This window comes from Andrena cerasifolii, chromosome 7, assembly GCF_050908995.1.
Source record: "Andrena cerasifolii isolate SP2316 chromosome 7, iyAndCera1_principal, whole genome shotgun sequence".
Classification (NCBI taxonomy): Eukaryota; Metazoa; Arthropoda; class Insecta; order Hymenoptera; family Andrenidae; genus Andrena; species Andrena cerasifolii.
This window is the reverse complement of record NC_135124.1, coordinates 13,457,082-13,474,543: the sequence shown is the minus strand read 5'-3', so window position 1 is coordinate 13,474,543 and position 17,462 is coordinate 13,457,082. Positions and strand designations below refer to the sequence as shown.

Genomic DNA, 17,462 nt, shown 5'->3' with positions numbered 1-17,462 from the left:
ATTAATAAATAAGAACACATAACTGAAAGAATTTTGTTTTCTTGCATGCGTACGTGTATAGTATTCACATGGATTATATTAAAGATATTCAATAATAATTTTCTTCTGTGTAAAAAGTGCATACCAATATTGTGTACAACTAACATTTGGTGTTGTAATATTGTGAAGCTAAATCATGACAAATGTATTAAATGTTACATAAAAAAAATTGTTCTATTACAATATGTTGGAAGATAATTTAAATTGGTGGTAGTTTGATAGATTTACTCTTTATCAATGATTGTGCTACATGAGACGACTTAGTTCTGGTTACATTACTCCAGAACGGTCTTGGAGTAACGTGGCCATTCCTTATTGGTTTCGTGCTTGGCGCTAAAGTGATTGTAACAGTTCAATTATTAGTAATAATGCGTATAGATATCTCCCGATCAACTGAACGATAGTTGCCGTTCGCTTACCCGTTTTCCACGACGGGAATACTTGCGATTGCATTTCACCAATGGCTGTCGAAATCGAAACAGATAGTTTCGGGCCTGGATGTTGAAACATTGCTCTAGATACCGATTTTCTAAGCGCAGGTGGTAAATTCAAAGAACCTGAAATGACCGTAAATTTCATTAGCAGAAATTCTGCTTTATAGAAACTTTGCGAGATCATACTTGTAATATCTTCATCGAATCTGATCCTCGAAGATTTCTTAGTACGGTAAAGATGTTTCTCGATCTTAAATCGTTTCATAAAGGATCGACATGTATCTGTCACCGTTTTTCCATTGAGGGTGCCTGCGAATCAGCATATTAAAATTCAGGTGCAAATGAAGTATCTGGCTACGAACGTACTTATTGTATCGTTATTGGCAATGAGGTTCTCTTTGTATCTGTAATGCTGAGTGACAGGATTGTCTTGCACAGATAGCTCTTTCAGAGAAACCAAGGCACTTATACTTTCAGTCAGATCGTCGATATCATCGATAGCATTGTTCCTAGCATCCAAAACTTCTAATTCGACTAAGTCCTTAATATCCTTCAAACTCGTCATTTTGTTAGCGGAAACATTCAGCACTTTCAGACATCTCTGAAAGCAACGTAACAGACATCAATGTAAAGAATCGCTTTGAAACATGATTAACTTACAAACTCACGGATAAAGTATGTATACTTCTTGGATCGAAGCACAATGATTCGCCATCATTCAGCCTTTGATTCTCTATGTGCAGAGTAGTCAAGTTCCGCAAACGATCGAGCCCCTCCACCACTATTATATTATTATGTCCCAAGTAAAGCGTCTGAAGCTTCTCAAGGCTGTCCAAGTTTTCTATCTTCCTTATCATATTGTGCTGGAGGTAGAGGTGAGTCAGGCTTGACGCAAAATGTAAATTCTCTATCGTTGATATGCTGTTAGTTTGCAAATATATCACTTTAAGGTTCTTGTAAGCGCCAAAGTTACCCTGCAATGCAACAACCACGTGTAAAGATTCCTCCTAAGCGTTATTACTCCATAGCGATAACTTACAATACCGCTTATGAACATATTGTTCATACGTAGATGCGTTAAGTTGTACAACTCATCCTTCTTTATCTTTTTGCTGAGGGACTTGCTTAATTGCACTTGGGAGCATCTTCTTTCGATGTATTCGGTATTTAATGTCACCATGGTTGTATGATTTCATTCAACCAAAGATGCAAATCTGAGAAACTGCGCGATGAGTTCATAATTGATCAAACATCAGTTGGAATGACCCGCCTTTTGTCACGTGACGGGCAGCGAAGGATAGAATCGATTAGAAAGAGACAGAGATATTCAGAATGGCGGTTCGTTTTAATTTTCAGGTGTGCAGCTGGAGAACACTTTTTTAGAGCGATAGCTGTTTCATTTGAATAAAACGACGCGCGAATCTTGGTCGCGGAAAATAACCAAGGGTTCATATCTTTAATTGCAACTGTGAAAGTGTACATATTATCGTAAGCTGCCGAGCTTAAACCTGCATTTCAATTTTCTAGCAGCAGTGAAAGGTTAACAACAATGCAGTGATGGATGTGGATTTATTAAGACCAGGCACTGTGCCGATTTCGCCCGACACGATTCTTTGGTTTGAGTTTCTGTTAAACCCATCCCTGCTGCAGCAACATTTATCTAAACCCTTTCCTGGTAAGCTGTGGTCTAACCTTAATCTTCCCATTTAATATAAGCGGCAATGAAATAATAAAATTACCACTTCGCTAACATTCCCACTGTCATTGCAGATCCATCGGCTACGGATCTGATCGTTAAGTTTATCACGATAAACTCGGAACAGAAGGAGAACGAAGTGAAGGTTGTTGATGCAGAAACGAACGACACGAAACCTGTTACTGCCACTAAATGGAGCCACAGAAACTTTGCTTTAAAGATTCTATCCTTAAAAGTAGCCACGCATTTGAAATGGGATTTAGACATACTAGAAAAGAAGTTACCTCTGCCGATACAGATAACATTGCTTCACGATCTCTTTTATGTTACGTCTGATCTAATCGTCGAGATACCCGCTGTGCCTGAGTTTACGGTACACTCAATTTCCGACCAGGCTCTGTTTACGATTGTTCTGTATCATAGGTGGCATATAAGAGCGATCACGTATAGAGCCTTGTATAATAAACAGTCGAAGCAACAGTTCCTTCATATGTAAGTCTTTAATCGTGTACGTAATTGACTACAGTACATTTTGCATTAGGGAATAGTTATAATATTCTTATCCTGTACTCTAGTCCAGGTATTCAAGAGTCAACGTACGTACCACCTAGCGTGGTGGATGATATAATCAGGAAACTAGAGGCGCAGGTGTCTAATAGTATAAATATTTTAAATAATGTTTTGGAAAGCAAGGACTTAAGCCCGAAAATGTTGACTTTCGACACTTTTCAAATGCTGACTGAAGATAGTACAGAGATCAAACAGAATTGGGAAAATATGTACCCTATAAATTTAGACGAATTTAAGTGCCAGGTAGTATTCTTATCAGAGGCGTAACCAGGGTGGGGCAAGCAGTGCTCGTGCTCTGAGCGCCGTTGCCGGAGGGACGCAAAAAAGTCAAAAGAAATAGTTTCTTGAATAAATTTATTTGAATGGTTAATGTTAGTAATTTACGCTTTTTATTTGTGTGCTTCGCACGCCTCTTTAGAGAAGCTTCGAAAAAATCTTGCTGCACTTTTCGGCGTCATTTGCCTCCAACTTTCGTCTCTTACGCCCTTCAGCTCCACTTTCTTTAAAAGGATTATCTAAATTCTAAATAAAATGTTTTCTGTGATGGACACTTTTAACAAAGAAGTAGAACAGAAAAATGGAATTGGAATGATATGCATGGGGGAAGGGGGGCGAGGGGAGCGCAAATTCTACGCTTGCCCTAGACACTGTTTACACTGAATACGCCACTGATTCTTATACGAGCTTACTATTATATTTTGATCATTACTTATTCAATTAATGTTCTGCTTCAGATACATTATGATCTAGCAAGGTTTCATTTATTGAAAGAGGAGTATCAAGAGACGAAGCGTCATATTACACGAGCAAAGGAATTATTTTATAGCCTGAATAACTTGGAAAGTAGGTCGTATTGTAAGATCCAAAAGGAATTTTTGAATGGCTGTTCTTTGGCGTGCGAAGTACCTATAGATGGAGTGACTTCTAGCCTCACTCAGCAATTACAGGCATCGATCAAGGATCAATATACAGTGGGTGTCTCTAAATGTTTCTCTTGAAGCTAATCTGCGTATAGAATGTTAATCGCAATTTTGTATTACAGAATATCTTACAAATCTTACAAGCAGATAATATTTCTAGAGAAATTCCAGAAGTTTACAGAGATAATCTAGAGCTCGATATACAGGGAGGATCTGTTAACAGGAAGCTGGTAGTAGCTCGCGATCTTTTGCTTCAGATTCAATGTTTGAATTTAGTTCGAAAAGTTTTGGATGGTGCTGTAATCCTTGGCGATTACGTGACTGAAATACGAGTGGCTGGCACCAAAGGAACTGATGTGTTTTTCTGGGTAAAACTATCTCCGCCGCTTAAACCGAAATGCTTGTTTGAATTCAGTTTATATAAGAATCGTTTCAGGCTCTTGGGAACGTTTTAGACAAGACATCTGCAGCAGATAAAAAACGTATTTCCCGTTACCTGCTTTACCTTGTTCATACAAGCGATATCGACGGAGTTGCTTCCAAGATACTTGGAGATCCTGCGTACATAGCGTTATTTGACGAAACGGAATTGGATGAAATTAGGAAATCAGCCACTGTTGAGGAATTGGAGTTACCAGATTTGTTGCTAAAGAACGATTGGGGTGTACCATTAATGACATACACCCGTTAGTACATGGATGAATAATTATGTATTCCTAAATATTCATCGAACGTGGAATTACATTACAACGATAATTCTTGCGATTTCAGAGAGCAACAGGATAGAAATATTCGAACTGGAGCAAAAGTTGATACAGTCCTACGACACTGCTGAAATCCACGAAATATTAATACATTTGGATGGAAAGCATCGAATGAAACCTTTGTGGCATGTGAACAGTTGTTGGGAATTACCTATCCCATTACAAAGCGTCGTAATGTCCCTTTCCAGGGGCTTCCTCCAAGATTATTCGTACGTATTGCTGGCCAAAAGCAGAGAGTTGGTGGTGTCCAAGGATTTCGAAGGAGCGATTGAAATTTTAAGCGTGCTGGAAAAAGAAGTCCAGCAACATTCGCAAAGTGGGAACACATTAATATTTAAGCTATGTAAATTAGTGAATTGGGAATGTCTCCTAGTCGAAATATGGAGATGCCTTCATGCATGGCCGGCAACAAATATGTGTAAGCGCGTCTCATTTAATAGTCTTCTATAACGATTGCAACATATTAAGGAGGCGAAATGCCACAGGTGATACGCAAAGCTTGGTCACAAGGAGTAAGCAGTGCCTCGGAGCATTGCAAGCAACAGATCAAGTTATACCTCGGCAAGAGATCATCGAATATTGCACTGTCTTTCTCCTAAACATGGCTGAATGGGATTATCTGACAAGTCTAGAAAAACGCTGGAGTTACACCGAATTTGCCGCAGCTATCAGTAGCGTTTGCCAAGATATTGTTAAGTACAAAGGAGGGCGGAAGTTCCCAAGAGAAGCGTGGGATATGAGTTAGTTTTGTACCAGATACTTTGCACTATAAATTCTCATGGAATACTAAGCACATTGTTTCGTTTACAGTTTTAGCCGCGTTCGGGCCAAGTAGAGATCTACCACAAAAGCGTAGCAACAGTGGTAACAGCGGAACTAGCGCTGGTAGTGCATCGAGAGATGTAATCGCTAGTATAGGGAGTACTCTCAGCAGACTACGCGAACCCATGGTCCTCACTGTCGTCATTTCATTATTAGCACGTTTACGGAACATCTTACGCGACGAATCAAGCCTCGAATTGCACACGCAGTATCTTCCTCTTTGGCCAGCTGGTGTACCAAAGTAAGTTCTCGCGTACTGCAGAAATTTGTATCGTCTTATTACAATGCGCATTCGTTTTGCAGCGCTAACTCCTATAACATTAGAACCATAGGAGAATTGTTGTTCCAACTATTGACGCAAGCTCTGAAATGTTATCCGAGTAACGTTGCTTGGCTGAGGCTGATGGGAGACCTTAACTTTGGTATACGTTCAAATTGTTACGTTTAATAGATGGCGAGTAAATATTAATACCATGCTTTTTAGTTTTAGGATACCACGAAAGCGCGATGAAGTATTATTTAGAAGCTATCATGGTAGCCAGCGATCTGTTCAGTCAACCGGTACCGCGTTTACAGATCGACGATCTCGTTTATAGGCGCATGATCAAATGCTGTGCCCATTTACAATGCTACACTCAAGCTGCTGTTTTGTGCCAGTTCCTGGAGGAGGTGGATTATTCGTTAGCTTTTAAAATGGCAGCGAGCGATCAGAAAAGTTGCGCTTCGGCCGATGCTATGGACGCGTATTATCATTGCATTTGGGACACCACGATTCTCGAGTATCTTATTCATTTGCATACGAAACGCGGCGAGCATCATAGGAAACAGCTGGCGGTTGGTAATCGGCTTTTAAGAAAAATGAATAGCTTCTTTATGAGCTAATTTTATATGTATAGATTATTCTTCTAAAATAATTTTACTTGTAACATTATCTTCGCAGATAAAAGTGATAGGTTTGTTGGAACTAAATTCCAATAATAACGAGGAGATACAGCGGGAAGCGGCTAATATTAGGAAAGCAAAATTTTTAAGGGCGTTGGCGAAGCAGTACGTTTATTAAATCAGGATATATGTGTACAAAGATCTGTACAATTGTATAATACCTTTACAGGATTTTAATACATCGTTTTTTATGTTTATACTTACAACCACAAAGATAATTAAAAGAATCAAATCTCCCTCCTTTTCCACGCTCGGATCGTACCAATCACGGCTTTTTGCTTTTTACTCTAATCGATCTAACTAAACACGAAATTAAATGAGAATTTGAGGATCGCGTGATAATTTCACGGAACCAACGATTAGTATATATAAAAAAAAAGTCTTTCCCAGTACGCGGAATAACATTTTCGCTCGATCGCGCTGAAATTTCGTAACAATTTCTAATGTATCATTTTTGTCAAGTGAGTCATCTACGATCAGCCCTTATCGTTGAATACATTGTCGTTGCGTAGCGCGATGGGTGCATATTACTGCTGCACGTAAACGTATACATAAATTATATTCGCGTATCGAAGAGGCGAAGTGCCCCGGGAACGTCGATCGCCGGCAATTAAAATACGAGAACAGTGGAATCGCAAAGAAGTGCGGTGAACGTGGTTAGGGTTAGTTAAAAGTTGTACAGATTCTCCAAGTGCTCTGCCTTCGTAAACACGGCGCCATGATGCTCTTCCAACGCCATAATACTGTTATACGACGTTTCGTTCTTTCCACGAGAAATGTTTGCAGTTAGAACGGGCCACCGTGAAACATGAAGGGAGCGAACTTTATTACGAGACATTCTGCCAGGTCAAAATAATTTGCAAGTGTTCGATCTCGGTGAGTACGCGTGGAAGTTTGCGTCGCTTCCTAAAATTCTGAAAGTTCTCTGATTAAACTATCGCTCATTGCAAATACCCCGACTCGGCCACGGAAACGAGTGAAAGAGATAGAGATTGAAAGACGGTGGGAAGATGTAGAGAAGGGGAAGCTGGGGGGGAGAGGGAGAGAGAGAGAGAGAGAGAAGAGATTATGAACGGTGCGAGTGACTATATACTGTGTTGAAAGAAAATTCGCTTGGATGTTTATCTGTCGTGCTTGTAGAACTATTGTTACCGAGAACACGATAAAGTTGCAAGCTGTAGAATCGATCAATTCACGGATATTTCACTTTACCCGGGATGGCGAGAGGTTGGCGTCAAGAATGTGGTAACAGGAGTGGGAGATTGTAGCAAAAACAATGCTGGATCGCTAGGCTATTCTACGTATAGCTCGACAAGTTAGAAAAGAACCCTGAAGGCGGAGACTGAGGCGTAGTGGGGTGAATGGTGGGGATAGAAACGCCGAGTTCCGCACGATTCCCCTCAAAACGACAATTTTCTTAACCTATTCTATGCCCGTACTTATAAATTTATATCTATAAAACTGTTTATCATATTGGGCTCGTTATTTCTCTATGTTAAAGCAGAAGAATCAATCTTCCTAAAAAAATTTTTTCGACTTAATAAATCATTCCTGAAAGTCTGAAAATTGTAAAGAAATTCTTATTTTGCAAATTTCGGCTCTACTTAAAACCTTTAAAAATCCAGATAAAATATGCTCATATTCTCCGAAGTTCATTCCGCAAGATGAAAGCGCGTAATATAAATATACAAGCATTTAGCAGTGCACGTACGCACATTTTATAAACTTTAGACAACCTCGATGTTTACTTTCTTGAGAATTATTTAAAATAGAAGTCCGATATTTTGCAGGAGTTAGTTTTAGATATTAATATCGAGGGATAAAAATTTATTAGAGAAGAAAAAGAAAAAGGAGGCACCAGGATTCGAACTGGGATAGTGTGTCGTAAAAGCGCTGAAGGAGAAGTCAGGCGTCGGAGTGCTCATGGTGGGAGAAGAGGCTGGGTCACCGTTCTCCCACCCCAGGGTTCTTTTCTAAGTTGTCGAGCTGTAAGTTCCTTTGCTATTTATTCTTAATTATATTTCATTTCTTCATGCAAGCGTCTTGAACTTCTATTTTCTGATATCCTGTGGGTGTACTTTGTATTCGGTACATTTCCCGCACAAGGCTTCGGATGCGTCTAACCTCACATTGAGCAGAGTGTACATTTGTTTCTCTATTTAACCAGCGTATGACTGTGTTTGTAAATTGAATGAAAGGGATTTTGAAGGCTACGTAACATGTCGCGGGAGATCCTTTAATCCTGGGGATAAAGTAAATAGTGGTGGATGTATAATGAAGATTTGTGTCAACTATATTAGGAAGTTCTAAATCCGAGGGACTTGATAGAGCTTCTTCGATTACAGGTTGTTTAGGGGCAGAAGTACCATAAGAAAATCATAGGTATAGTTTAGATATTACAGTATTTTTAACATGGATGATGAAGAAGGATCGTCGAGCTCCGGACCTATGTCGTCGCTGAACAGTCTATTTTCATTCACTAGTCCCGCTGTAAAAAAGTTGCTTGGGTGGAAACAGGGCGACGAAGAAGAGAAATGGGCGGAGAAGGCGGTGGATTCTTTGGTGAAGAAATTAAAGAAAAGAAAGGGTGCGATAGAAGAACTGGAGCGTGCTTTGAGCTGTCCCGGTACGCCGAGCAAATGTGTGACGATTCCACGAAGTTTAGATGGTAGACTACAGGTTTCCCATCGCAAGGGTCTACCGCACGTAATTTATTGCCGAGTATGGAGGTGGCCGGATTTGCAGTCGCACCACGAACTGAAGCCACTGGAATTATGCCAGTATCCGTTCTCTGCGAAACAGAAAGAAGTCTGCATCAATCCCTACCATTACAAAAGAGTGGAGAGTCCGGTGCTACCGCCGGTGCTGGTTCCTAGACATTCTGAATACGCTCCTGGACATTCGTTGTTACCGTTCCAACAAATAGCAGAACCAACAATGCCGCACAATGTATCTTACTCCTCTAGCGGTTTTAACGCAGGATCCACCGGCGGTGTGAATCCAACTTCACCTATGTCTTCTGTTGGATCTGTTCCGAGTCCAGGAAGTACGACGTCGCCAAATCCGCAAAGTCCTTACGGTACTAACGGATTGCCAGAAACTCCACCTCCGGCCTATTCCCCGCCCGAGGATGGTTCGCAAACTGGACAGTCGCCGCCGCCTGATCCAGTAGCCATGGATACAAGTGGATCGGCGGAAGTAGCTCCAGTATGTTACCAAGAACCGCCTTATTGGGCCTCCATTGCATATTACGAATTAAACTGCAGAGTGGGCGAAGTGTTCCATTGTCATTCTCATTCTGTTATCGTGGACGGCTTTACAAATCCGAGCAACAACTCGGATCGCTTCTGTCTCGGACAGTTGTCCAACGTAAACCGAAATTCTACCATCGAGAATACAAGAAGGCACATAGGCAAAGGGGTGCACCTGTATTACGTGGGCGGCGAAGTTTACGCAGAGTGCCTCTCCGACTCTGCTATATTTGTGCAATCCAGAAATTGTAATCACCATCATGGATTTCATCCTAGTACAGTTTGTAAGATTCCACCAGGATGTTCGTTGAAGATATTTAATAACCAGGAGTTCGCCCAATTGCTCTCGCAAAGTGTTAATCATGGTTTCGAGGCTGTCTATGAATTAACAAAAATGTGCACCATAAGGTAGGTAAACTTGTAATTAGTTTCGAACGTTAATATCGCGGCGTATAAATGATCACGCGAATCGTTCTTGTTTGCAGAATGTCCTTCGTTAAAGGATGGGGCGCCGAGTACCATCGGCAGGACGTTACGTCGACTCCTTGCTGGATCGAAGCACACTTACACGGACCTTTACAGTGGCTAGATAAAGTGTTAACGCAAATGGGCTCTCCTCATAATGCTATAAGTTCTGTGTCTTAACTTGCGTTTCGTATTTAATTGCGAGGAGGAAAAAAAAAATAGTGAAATGTAGAAAGAGACCTGACGATCGAAGAGCAGTTTTTAATATTACATAGTGCGGTAGTAATACGGACATCATAAGAGATTTAAAAGAAGGACAACGAGAGTGGTAAGTGAGACTGTGCTGTCTAAATGTAAGAATTATCTCGCGTCGCCGGGATGGACAAGAGTCGATAATATAATTCTTACGGGAATAAAGGATTACAAAAGGTTGATAAGTATTGAATGTGATCCTTAATATAAAAATTTCAGAGATCACGATGTACACACAAAAGCTGTACAACTTTCGGCTGTTACATAGGGAGAGAATTATAGTGAAAGTATGTCTTACATATATATGTATATGAGAAATCATATTTTTCAAATCTATTCAAAACTACACCTAATACTTTATTTTATATGGAAAATTGTTGTGGAAATATTTGCCGATGCTGTGTCACAAATGCTTAACTAGAGTTTTTCAAGACTTGTGCGATTACAGTTGAACGGATCAACGGTAATCGAACGGAGAATAATTACCAGTCAATAGATAGAAACGAATTCGATTTCAGTGAAATGATACTTTCAGCGTTTTGATTTTTAAAAACGATACACGTGCTTTGGAAGCATCCGACTTACGCCTAAACAAGCCTTAGACTATTCAAATTTATTACTATAAAGACTATAATCTAAGTGTAATTAATTTCAATTCTACTAATGGTAATGCAATTAATATTTCAATATAGACATCAGATGCTGATCTCACGTTGACGTATGAAAAGTTAACTGCATCCGATGACATATTGGAATATTAACATCGATCGTACGTATAAAGAATATTTTTTTGTGCAACGTTCCCTAACATTCGTGTAATGTAAGCCTTTGAATGTAGCCTTATAAGAAACTAATGTGACAACTAACATAGAGTCGTCTACTTGCTACTTATCAGATTTGAGAGTAATATAAGAGTTCTATATTAGCTTCGCACTTTTCAGAAGTGTTTGCAAATTTCAGACTTTAACGAAAGTTAATGTACATATACAAAACGTTTAGTAATTATAATGGCGTTGTGTGCAATTTGAATAATTGGTATTACATTGGGTACAAAACGTGTATGAATATTTTATGAGTTGAATTCTGAAAAGTGCCAAAATCGTATGTATGTGACGGTTTTTTTTCTTTTCTATCGAAGCCGCGTCGAGTCGAGAGTTACGCGAACCGTCCACGGAGGACATGCGGTTTCATTAACGGAGCAGTGAATTTCGTATAAGGAATATTCAGTTGAATACTGTCGAAACGTTATTACAATATTGAGAAAACGAATCGTGAGTCACATACATTCGATAATGAGCTAGAAAGGTCATATGAATATTTAGTTGAGATTAAGCGAAATCAAAAATATTACAAATAATGCTCTTGTCCTGTGTATTTTTATGTATTTATGACAGAACATCAGTTTCGTGATGTGTATATAGTCGTTTACATACACAGACTTCCTTATTCAGTTTGCATTAATATACAGAGGTATTACGGAGGAAGCAGAAATCTTGACTTATTGTTACAATCAGGAATACCTGCGAGATGATACGTATTCGAATGATCTTCTAGCTTGCTGATAAATTCATAACTACTCATCGAATTACTTTTATGTATATCCTACGTATAATTCAATTATAAGTACGAAGACGGTATACGGATCATATAACATTATCTAAGAGTACTTGAGAACCGTGGAACAGAAGTCACTGCCGCTTGCTGTTACTTATTTTGTCGATGTACCTAGCTGTGATTCTTTGCTACCAAATTTAGCAAATTACGTGTGGGTGATCAACGACGACGAAAGTTCTTTCTGCATTGAATTAATGGATACAATAAGTATTTGAATTTATACACGCCAGTCGTACAAGGAAATATGACAATAACCCATTGCGAGAAAGAGAAAAAACATTCTTCTACACGACGGATAAAATTATTCGCTCAAAAGAGTAGTTTAATCGTTCCACTAGCCGTTTCTTCGTGATCACCTGGATAAAATCTGTTTAGTCGAAAAAGGAAAGGGAAGGGTATTTCTCACCGAGGCAACTCTATATTGTAATTGGTATCGAGAGAGTCGTAAAAATGTGTACACCGGTCGAGACATATGCGAATTAATGTTTTAGGTATATCGAGCTTGTCGCACTCGTAACGAGCACAATGCTTTATTGCAAACATGTATGTATGAATAGTTTACATATGTAATGCCCATACTTAGAGCTTTTACTCTTCGTTGGTATATCGTTTCTTGATTTCTTTGTTAATCGAAGCACCGTGTATATATCACAAGTCTCGCTTCCAAATCACCGAACGTTACTTCTTTTTAATTGCTAATTCCTTCAGAATACTAAACGAGAGAAAGCCTGGTGAACGTTACATCAAAGAAGTATAACGCTACGACTTATATTTTTAAGTAAATACCGCCCAAGTTGTGCCTTGGATGCCTTTTATATTATATATACACGTATTATATATTATATACATTGAACGTACGAAAGTAAAATTTTACTATTAGCGTGTAACTAAGCGAGTAGGCGCATTATTTGCCAAATAGCCTTAATATACTTCGAACTTCTGCCTATACCTATGAATTCTGAATATAAAGATGAATATAACTGAAAGCGTAATAGCTTTCGGAAAGGAGGAGCGCGTGTGTATACAGTATTGTATATGAGCTTGGACTATTCTGCGAACGGTGATTTGGAAAGGGGCTCGTGATCATCCTAGATGTCAGTCAGTGTAAATAAATTTTTTAGCTTAAAAAGAAAGTATATCTTCAGAATCCATTCCACGTTAATCGTTTAGAAGCCGATAGCTGCGGGCTTTCTCTTCATTACTTCCTTTGCGTTCTTTTTCTTTCATGTTTCTGGGAATGTCGGTATCACTGTACATTATTCTAGACGACGATAAGACGCCTGCCTTCGCGAGTACATGGTGCGATATTGTGTGACCTAACTTTTGTTGTAAAATCGAAACAAATTATCGAACAGGGATTTCAGATATGGCAGAAATATGTCGAGAGGTGGACTCCTCTGTTTATCCGCGGAGATAATGTTTATCGTTGAAGCATGTAAAATGACTTATCATTCGACACGAACATTATCGTACAAGGCAGGTACAGTCTCTTGGAACAATCAAAATTACGATATCGTACAGCTTTAACATCGTTCTAAGATTTATGGAAATCGTCGAGAGGGGACTTTGAGTATATTAGAATATATCATAAGGTGTACTCGCGTCTCCCCCGCCTGTCACTCGAAACGCAAACGATCAACCACCGTTCGGCGCCGTAGAAAATCTTCGTTTTCTTCTACTGTATCTGCATTTCTGGTAATTACTGTGTTGTGCAGCTACCGAGTATAAATAAAAAATATTTCCTATCTGTGTATCTATGTGCAATGAAAAAGAAACAATTGTAGTTTTACTGATCCGGCGATTATTCGATATTATCCGCAATATCCTCGATTATTCCTAATGTTCATCACTTGACGCTTCGCTGTTTCATTTAAGAAAGGAGTAGATGCGAATGACACCATGCATTACAGATTTGAATATCGAGAGAAAGTGCGCCATTTTCGTGCAAGCGTTACCATAGGTCAGTTTTGTGGTTAAAGGTTATTGGTCTATTTACAATGCGCGCTCGCCCGTGATTCGTCGTGTTTTCGTGCGAGTTGCGTTTCAAAAGGATTTAACGGAATTTCTTTTTCCTAGCAATGTGTCATACCAGTATTCTGTGTCGATAAGTGCGCGTCTTTTTGCGAATAGTCGTTGAGAAATCTGATGCGTAAAGCAAAAGTCGGTTCGATGGTCTGTGATTCGGTTTGGGCGGACAATGTTTGCACTATAAGGTGCAAGTTAAAGCATACGGAAGATTAGAGGACCGAGGGGAATGCAAACAATCGAGATGGACGAAGGTTATCCGGTAAGTTCGTCCATTGTTTCCTAAGTCAATGTTTACTTTCATACAAATCCCGCGCGGAATGAATTTATTAAATTTGTTCCGTCAATTGTCACGCCTTCCTCTTTAAGGACGCCTCTACAGTGTATACCTTTTCACGCAAAGGGCGTAACGATAAAAAATCGAAGCAGCGTTTGAAACTTCTGCCTGATCAACAAGTGTCTAATGAATATTATAATCGCCACTCTACGCGCGATCACCAAACATCATCCATTTCGGACGAAGTGATCGCTTATCTATTCCTCTTTACTTCTTCAAATATTAACTCGCGATACATGATCGCAGAACGGTGAATAATTATTTTTCATTATTTCTAGGGTTTCACGCCGATATTCAAAATTATGGAGAAGCTTTTTCGCGGGCTAAGTTGATTATTGGGAATCGTTCTCCACTCTCAATGCGATGCATAGAAATTGGAAATTGAATATCGTATACTCCTCTTATCGCGTTACAAAGTTCAGAGCTCACAAATCTGACGCTCCACACATTTTTCCTACCGATATATTCCTATTTTTTCAAATATTCTTAATGAGTTTCGCAAGAGTCCTTGCTAGTACAAATTCATACACATCTCACTCGCCACATCAAAATGCCATAAGTTCACGAACATACAATCTTCATCGAAGAAGGTTCCACTATCGTCTAAACGAGCCTCAGTATAACCAACCACTTGATACTCTTCAACGCATCCGACTTAGGCCCCAAAATTATCAAAGATTCTGCTCCAAGAATTCCAACCTGCCCGTTTCAAATTAATACAGAACAAAGCAATAACAATGCGCGTAGCTATATGTACAAGAAAGTTGGGCGATCCCAAAATCCCTCGCGTCAGTGTGTTTACCCGTATGTTCTATAATAGAAAGAGGGTCAGGGGTGGGGGGGGGCGAAGAGGAGGTGGAGGAGCCAGCGATGATTTTCGGCGGTGGCGCCTCCGGTTGGTCATTTCCATCTCCACCGTAATCGCCGGCCACCCCGGTGTCCTCCGTCACTGGCAATTCCACCCCCTTCTCCCGTCCGCGGGTATCAGCGACGCCTCCGTCGCGGCGCCCGGATCAATAAACGTTGTTCGCGGCGACGCCGACGTCGGGGAGCGTCGCTGCGTGGAAGCATCCGCAAGCGGATCGACGTGTCGCGACGAAACTCGTCGACGCGGTCGCGATCGAAAGGGAGCGTCGCGCGGCGTAAAAAACGACCTGGTAATGCGACCGACGCATCCGTCGTTTGTTCACAGAACGGGACTTATGTCAAGGAAGAGCGAGCCGAGCGGCTGGACCCGGGAGCAGAGTGTTTCGGCCTGGAGCAGCCTCTAGGACCCACCCACGACGACATGGCCAAGGTGAGTTCCGGTGAAAATAAAGAATCGTCTGTCTGTGAAATCGCGCTGAGCCTCGGCACACGATAACCGTTGGCGTGCAATCGAAGGCTGGGTGGGGGCGGGAGGGGAGGAGGAGGAGGAGGTTTGCGCGTTTTCGTGGGCCGTTTAGGTATTATTTCGCGTGAAGATGGTACGGATACTTTGTCAACAACTGTTGCTGATTAGCGGGGAAAGTATACCGCTCTCCTCGCGACCATTGATTGCCCTCTGTGCCTTTGTACGTAGGCGGCTGGCTAGTGTTGATATCCTGGGGATCTTCGAAGTGCACCTGGCTGTTGACTGTGTGGACAGCAGTCGCGGCCTGTCCCCGGCAGAAAAGATAGTTTGGCGCCGTCGTGATCAGCCGGACTGCGGCACATAGTCAACTTTGATCCGTGGACCGACCAAGTTCCTCCGAATGGACAAGGTTCAGATGTACAGTTATCAGTATTTAGTATATTGCTTCTACGTCCAGACAATAGAGCAACTCCTCCTCATTAGAGCAACCGCTCGAGTTACTCGAAGCCACTCATACGCGTGTGACTCTGCATCGCATTAAGTTCCGATGGCGCTTGGTCCCATCGCCCAGTTTCGACGATCGAGTAGGTATCTTTCTGATCGTCGCGATAGTAATAACAACAGAAGCGTCTGCATGGCAGTAGGTATCGACAGTGGTATCGACCGTAGAATTCCGAGTACGAGCGCGTGCAAGTAACACGCATTCGTCCCAGTCCTCCGCGAACGCATAACAAGTTTCTCCCGACGTTCGTCGTGCGCTCGCTTGAATCCGTTTATTGTTTAAATTGCCGTTGACTGATCGATCTCGCGCGAACGAACGCCTACGGTATTCGACGGGGAAATGAATGTATAAATACACCGCTTAAGATCGCACGTGGGACTAAGCGGGGTCTCTAATTTCGGCGGATCCCGAGTGGCCGGAAGAGGCTTATCGATAGATTCGAAGCGGCCCAACTTGCACAGACGTCTCGCCCGTAATAGCAGGGTGCCCCATTGTCGGTCAAGTACAAAACGCTGAAAACCGTAAAACACTTATTCACCCGCAGTAGTGCAGAAACTGTGACGATCAGATACGGGCATTTATTTGTGCGTCGAAGAAATTTCCTAGCAGTAACCCAATTATAAACGAAACGTTCAGCGTTATCTCGATCGTAGCTCCGCGGGTGAACGTTCCGACATCGTTGCAACAATCGTTACTTCTTTTTTTCCACCCGGTTCGATCCGATGCAGGATACCGACGTGTCGCGTTCCCCCCTCGGCTGTGTCGCAATGTTTTGTGATCGATCAGTATACGTGCCTCGCGCGGCCAGCACACGTTCGGCTATCTTTGGGCGTCGAACTTGAAGCGCTCGAAGTAAATCGCGCAAATCCACGGGAAACGTGGAAGAAGGTTCTCGATTAAACGAACGGCTCTGTTAGAATAAATGCGACACCGTGTGCCCCTCCAACGTTCCCGTTGCGTTACGGCATATTCGTAACAGCGATTTCTTCGGAATCGTCGATTTCGAAGCGTTCGTGCTGTCATAATCAGCCGGCTCGATCGTTAAGCGTCACGTAACAATCGGCGAACGCGTCTTGTAAGTATTCTCGCGGAGGAGAAAAGACACGCGAACTGGTTGTAAAAGCGGCGCACACGTTCGGACTGACCCATTATCCGGCGCGGTGCTTTCCTCGTTAAATTTTCACCGTGTTTAACGGTCCTTCGGCCCGTACCAGCACCGGTACATGTGCAAACAAGCCATTTTCTAACGCGTGCGCGGGTCGACTGCAAATTAGGAGGTCAACATTTCGAGCGCAGGGACACGCGCATTCGAGAAGCAGTCGCCCGTGGTCGGAATAATTTCCGCGCGGCTGTGCCCGCGATTCCTTGGACAACTGCATCTAACCGGTGTCTCCGAGCGGGCCTATATATATATATTGGCACGAAAACACGGGAAATCGCGGCCAACTGTATTATATTTCTGTCTAGGAGATAGAACAGTCGTGGGTGATATCGGG

The 17,462-nt window shown here is 41.6% G+C and overlaps 4 protein-coding genes and 2 long non-coding RNA genes across 12 annotated transcripts in view; 3 read left to right on the top strand and 3 right to left on the bottom strand.

Moving 5' to 3' along the window:
* LOC143371375 (uncharacterized) overlaps window positions 1-17,462 on the bottom strand; it is a 111,672-nt gene that overhangs the window by 21,977 nt on the left and 72,233 nt on the right. The window lies entirely within an intron of this gene.
* Window positions 20-1,668, bottom strand: LOC143371361 (uncharacterized). Its single transcript, XM_076816477.1, has 6 exons — window positions 1,513-1,668; window positions 1,142-1,447; window positions 840-1,074; window positions 660-782; window positions 459-596; window positions 20-372 (listed from the first exon to the last, which is right to left on the bottom strand). Exons 1-6 carry the CDS (start codon window positions 1,651-1,653, stop codon window positions 239-241), a joined length of 1,077 nt encoding a protein of 358 aa, XP_076672592.1. The 5' UTR covers window positions 1,654-1,668; the 3' UTR covers window positions 20-238.
* Ints8 (integrator complex subunit 8) lies at window positions 2,001-6,393 on the top strand. Its single transcript, XM_076816450.1, has 12 exons — window positions 2,001-2,148; window positions 2,244-2,661; window positions 2,745-2,982; window positions 3,474-3,710; window positions 3,782-4,027; window positions 4,096-4,345; window positions 4,431-4,841; window positions 4,909-5,163; window positions 5,234-5,486; window positions 5,549-5,667; window positions 5,730-6,079; window positions 6,186-6,393. The coding sequence occupies exons 1-12, from the start codon at window positions 2,031-2,033 to the stop codon at window positions 6,303-6,305; spliced, it is 3,015 nt and encodes a 1,004-aa protein (XP_076672565.1). The 5' UTR covers window positions 2,001-2,030; the 3' UTR covers window positions 6,306-6,393.
* On the bottom strand, window positions 6,282-8,033 carry LOC143371372 (uncharacterized). Its single transcript, XR_013086006.1, has 2 exons — window positions 7,281-8,033; window positions 6,282-7,112 (listed from the first exon to the last, which is right to left on the bottom strand). It is a non-coding gene; the product is annotated as an uncharacterized LOC143371372 (long non-coding RNA).
* Mad (mothers against decapentaplegic homolog 1) lies at window positions 6,584-13,522 on the top strand. 4 transcript variants are annotated; one of them, XM_076816469.1, is made up of 4 exons: window positions 6,585-7,063; window positions 7,978-8,175; window positions 8,533-9,846; window positions 9,924-13,522. In XM_076816469.1, exons 3-4 carry the CDS (start codon window positions 8,600-8,602, stop codon window positions 10,081-10,083), a joined length of 1,407 nt encoding a protein of 468 aa, XP_076672584.1. In that variant the 5' UTR covers window positions 6,585-7,063; window positions 7,978-8,175; window positions 8,533-8,599; the 3' UTR covers window positions 10,084-13,522. The 4 variants fall into 4 exon arrangements, with proteins under 4 accessions (XP_076672586.1, XP_076672584.1, XP_076672585.1 ...); XM_076816471.1 differs by lacking the exon at window positions 7,978-8,175 and having other exon boundaries at window positions 6,584-7,073; window positions 8,542-9,846; XM_076816470.1 differs by lacking the exon at window positions 7,978-8,175.
* The window catches only part of Toc (toucan), a 33,351-nt gene continuing 29,783 nt past the window's right edge, over window positions 13,895-17,462 (top strand). For 2 of the 4 annotated variants that reach the window (XR_013086001.1, XM_076816444.1), the window contains exons 1-2: window positions 13,896-14,056; window positions 15,324-15,428. Coding sequence is in view for 3 of the 4 variants with exons in the window: in XM_076816444.1 (XP_076672559.1) it covers window positions 14,024-14,056; window positions 15,324-15,428 (138 nt within the window). In the remaining variant the exon portion in view is untranslated. Of the gene's footprint in view, window positions 14,057-15,323; window positions 15,429-15,849; window positions 15,874-17,462 lie in introns of those variants that run through there. The other 2 variants (XM_076816445.1, XM_076816446.1) reach the window with 2 other exon arrangements.